The sequence below is a fragment of the Aegilops tauschii genome, chromosome 4 (assembly GCF_002575655.3).
Source record: "Aegilops tauschii subsp. strangulata cultivar AL8/78 chromosome 4, Aet v6.0, whole genome shotgun sequence".
NCBI classification, from domain to species: Eukaryota; Viridiplantae; Streptophyta; class Magnoliopsida; order Poales; family Poaceae; genus Aegilops; species Aegilops tauschii.
In genome coordinates this window covers 21205524-21209557 of record NC_053038.3, presented here as the reverse complement: position 1 = coordinate 21209557, position 4034 = coordinate 21205524, and the positions used below count along the sequence as shown (strand labels likewise).

The window sequence follows — 4034 nt, the reverse complement described above, 5'->3', positions numbered from 1 at the left end:
GCTGCTTCCTTCCCGTAGAATCAGCTGATCCTCTTTCAAATTTAGGCGACCGACGTGCAGCTAAACTGCAATATGAAGTGCCAAGGTGAATTTTAGCAAAAGAAAATGCCAAAGTGTAACTTGCGAAAAAGGCGAAGGAAAACAGAGTATGGTGGCGGAGGCAAGTAGTGGGGGAGCATGGGGCCCTCTCCTTTGGCCTTGGACGGCCAATGCCACCCATTCTCTCTCCTTTCCCCCGCCTACAAATAGCCCTCGGAGCTCAGCAAACCAAATCATACATGCCAGCAACAGAGCAGCTTCTTTCTTCTGTTAACAACAAGAAGATCAGCCAGTGATCGCCTCCCAAAACAACACCTCCCAACCCACAGAAAACAAGTTTTTCCAGGCCTTCTGGTGTCTATTGACGTTCCTTGAGGTAAGAAAGCTGCCACAACGCCTGCTCTTCTGGCTCTTGCATGTTTTTTTAAGCCGAGAAATGCACCGCAAGCCGTTCATCTCTTGCTCACCTCTTTTCTGAACTTGCTTCTCCCCAGGGAGCAGCCTTTCGCTACTGCCGCCACTTCACATCTTCCCACCCAAGGCGAAGATGTCGGTGGCCGTGTGCCGTGGCCCGGCCGTGCCGGCGTTCGAGACCCCCGCCTGGCTGCGCCCGGCTAAGCCGCACAAGCCGGAGGTGGTGGTGGCCGACGACCGGCCCGCTCAGGTCGACATATGGAATGCCATCCAGGCCGGCGTGGACAGCAAGGTGGCCGCCGCCAAGAAGCCGTACGTCAGCCCGCGCGTGCGACGGTCGATGAGCCAGAAGAGCCTCGAGGTCTGCACCGAGAGCCTCGGCTGCGAGACCGGCTCCGGCGACTTCGACATGTCCTGCCTCTTTGGCTCGCCGCTGCCGACGGCGCCCGTCGAGGCAGAGGAGTCCTTCTGGGAGAGCAGTGCCGCACAAGAAAGCTACCCGGCCGACGACCTCGTGGCGGTGAACTACCACTCCTCGGGCGGGAGACGGTCGCCGCGCCGCTCGTTCCCGCCGCCGCTGCCATCCATGTCGAGCCGCGATGGGCCGTGTCTGAAGATGTGCTCGCGCCGCCAGGACGGCCGCCTCGTCGTCGAGGCGGTGGTGGTGAGGCCGCGCGGGTACCTCCAGGCGAACCGCCAGGGCGGCCGCCTCTGCCTCTCCTTCATCGAGTGCTCTGCTCGTGGCCAGAGCGCGGCGAGCAAGAGCGCCGCGCCGGCCGAGGCGTCCTACTTCCCGGTCGTGGAGGACAAGTGCGAGCCAGAGCAAGAGGTGGCCATGCAGGTGGAGGAGGAGGAGGAAGACGAGGAGGAGGTGGAGGTCGTGGACAGAGGCACCATGGTGGAGGTGAAGGTCAGCTCGCAGCCGCAGGCGCCCGCCGCCGCCAAGGTGCACCGGTCGACGCTCGTCATCAACAAGTTCGTGGGCAGCACGCCCTTCACCTTCGAGCAGGCCCGGGGCCACGCCGACGCGCCGCACTCCGAGCCGTCCGCCCGCGAGGAAACCCCGACGCTGCGCCGGGTGCCCTCGTCCACGACGACGCTCGCGGCCGCGGTCGCGGTGGCGTCGACTGAGACCGGCGCGCCGCACACTCCCGTCGACGGCGATGACAGTGACGAGGACGAGGACGAGTGCGGCGGACGGCACCACCCGTCGTCGGCCCTGGCCGCCGCCGACACGAAGCAGCAGCTGCTCCTGTTCACGTCGCGGCGGGGCGACAAGCACGACCTGCTGCAGAGCGTGCGCCGGTGCCGGCAGCTGCGGCAGAAGCCGCTCTTCATCCTGGAGCAGTACTGCATTGCCACCTCCTAATCGCTCGCACGTGCGCTCGCCCGAAGAAAGCAAAACCACGAGACAAACACATGTCCAATCAATCACCCAGCATTTGCACTGCTGCTAATGCGATAGTTCGGTTGCCAGGCTTAAACTATTCCCGTCCCAGATCCCAGATAGTTAGCCTAGCCAGTGGGATAATAACCTCAATTAATCCGTGGCCACAGTGGCTGCTGGCTGCATGCATGCCGGGCTTTTTTGTGACACATGCCGCCCATGTGTCGCTCTTTTTTCCCCGATCGATCGATCGGTCGGGTCGCCGTTTGGTCCCGGTGCATGCAGCGGCTAGCTCTGCTTCCGGCCGGCGTGACCGTAGCACTGCACTCGTGATGTATTTCCAGTGTGATTTGAGTAATTATTCAATGAAATTAACAGATTGTTGGCTGTATAACAGATCGTAGTATCGGCTTGCCATTTTCATACATACGCATCATGTGCAATGATGGGGTCGTGCCGCCTACTTCCGTTTCCGTTTTATCCGTGAGAAGATCGTGACGGCGTACGTGCGTGCCGAATAATCGACGTGCTTTGAGACAAAACGAGACATAGGGGATGCGCGAAATAGTATAGTTTGGCCTGCCACTTCGGGTAGCCCTACAGCGATCGATCGATCGATCACGCGGAACGGTTAGATGCGCGTGACGTTGATTTTGCCGCCTCATGCATTCCTCGATGTGTGCCCATTTTCCAGAAAAAATTCAGATCTATTATTATAAAAGTTCGCCAAAAGTACGAAACATCATAATAAAAGCATAATAAAAATTACATTGATGTCTCGTTCCTAGACCGTCGAATGACCAGTACCGCCATTAGAACGAGCTTGTGCACAAGTCGATAAGTCGCTACACCGAAGAGTGTCTAGTTGCTGCCCACGTTCATGCTATCGAGAATGCAAGTCTGATTTACCAATGGGAAATAAATCTAGTACTAACTAAGGGCATCTCTAGCCGATTCCTTAAAAGTTAAGGGAGTAAAACCTTTAGTGGAGTATATATATATACTCCATTAATTTTTGGCTGTTTCTAGCCAATTCCCTAAACTTAACAGAGTAAACTTCGATTTGATCAAGTTCAAAGCAATTTGAACCGAAGGTAGCATACATTCAAATATAAACATCGATAGTTTTGCACAACCAAACATAAAACATAATTTAAACTAAACTAAAAGCAACTAAACTATTTTCGGTCCAAGTGGAGGTCGAACCAATCTTTCCTCGTTAGGTACGGTGTGTCGTGAGCCGGGTCCGGGCCGGTGCCATCGTCGGGGTCGTCGAGGAAGACACTCCTTCACTCGTCATCGCCGCCTTCGGCCTCGTCGGAGGAGGAGATAACGATAACCTCGCCGCCGGCGACAGCAAAGATCATCCGCTCCGCCTCCACGAGCTCCGGGTGCTCCCGGTGGAGCTATTCCATGTTGGCCTCGTCAGCAGCCTCGACCTTGAGGCGCTCCCTCTCCTCGTGGTCCTCCCGCGCCATTGCAGAGCTCACCACCCCCGACTCCGGCAGGACGAGGTGGACCGGAGCCATGCCGAAGGGGAAGTTGAGCAGGGCCGCCGCGCCATGGTAGCGGACCTGCCAACGGTCGTACTCCATGGCCGCGAGCTCGGACGTGTGAACGGTTCCCGAGGTACCGCCAGGTGTGGGTACCCCGATCCGTGATTTCGGCCACCCACGTCCCCCAGTGCCGTTGCAGGACACCGAGGTAGGTCCTCGTCGACGGCTGGGGCGGAGGGAGGACGGGATAGTCGTCGAATCGGCGTAGGGACGTGGCGGCGGGCGAATCGGGGGACCGGCGACGGCGGCACGATGAAGAGTCCGCGGAAGACGACCCGCACGCGTGGCGGCGCGGACCGGCGGCCACCAGTCCGGCCATCAGAGGGGCGGGGGAGGGCAGGGGGCGCGTCGACGGTGGTGCGGGGGGAGAAGAGGAGGAGGGGAGAAGAGGCGCCAATTTTACTCGGCCGCGTAGGGATGGAGTAAATATACTCAGATTTTTAGGAATGGGGTAAAAAAATTACTCCACTAAGTTGTATAGGGGATTTTTTTTTCCCGACAAAGGTATAGGGGATTGGCTAGGTCAAACTTAGTGGAGTAAAAAGAAGCCAAATTTACTCCATTAAGTTGATATAGGGGATCGGTTTGAAATGCTCTAACAGAAGTACTGAAAATTCCTCGTATATTTATTTGTCCGA

General features: G+C 57.4%; 1 protein-coding gene across 1 annotated transcript; it reads left to right on the top strand.

Annotated features, from left to right (window-relative positions):
• The first annotated feature begins 271 nt into the window (after nt 1–271).
• LOC109782598 (uncharacterized) lies at nt 272–2234 on the top strand. Its single transcript, XM_020341220.4, has 2 exons — nt 272–415; nt 534–2234. Exon 2 carries the CDS (start codon nt 587–589, stop codon nt 1820–1822), a length of 1236 nt encoding a protein of 411 aa, XP_020196809.1. The 5' UTR covers nt 272–415; nt 534–586; the 3' UTR covers nt 1823–2234.
• The last annotated feature ends 1800 nt before the right edge of the window (nt 2235–4034 follow it).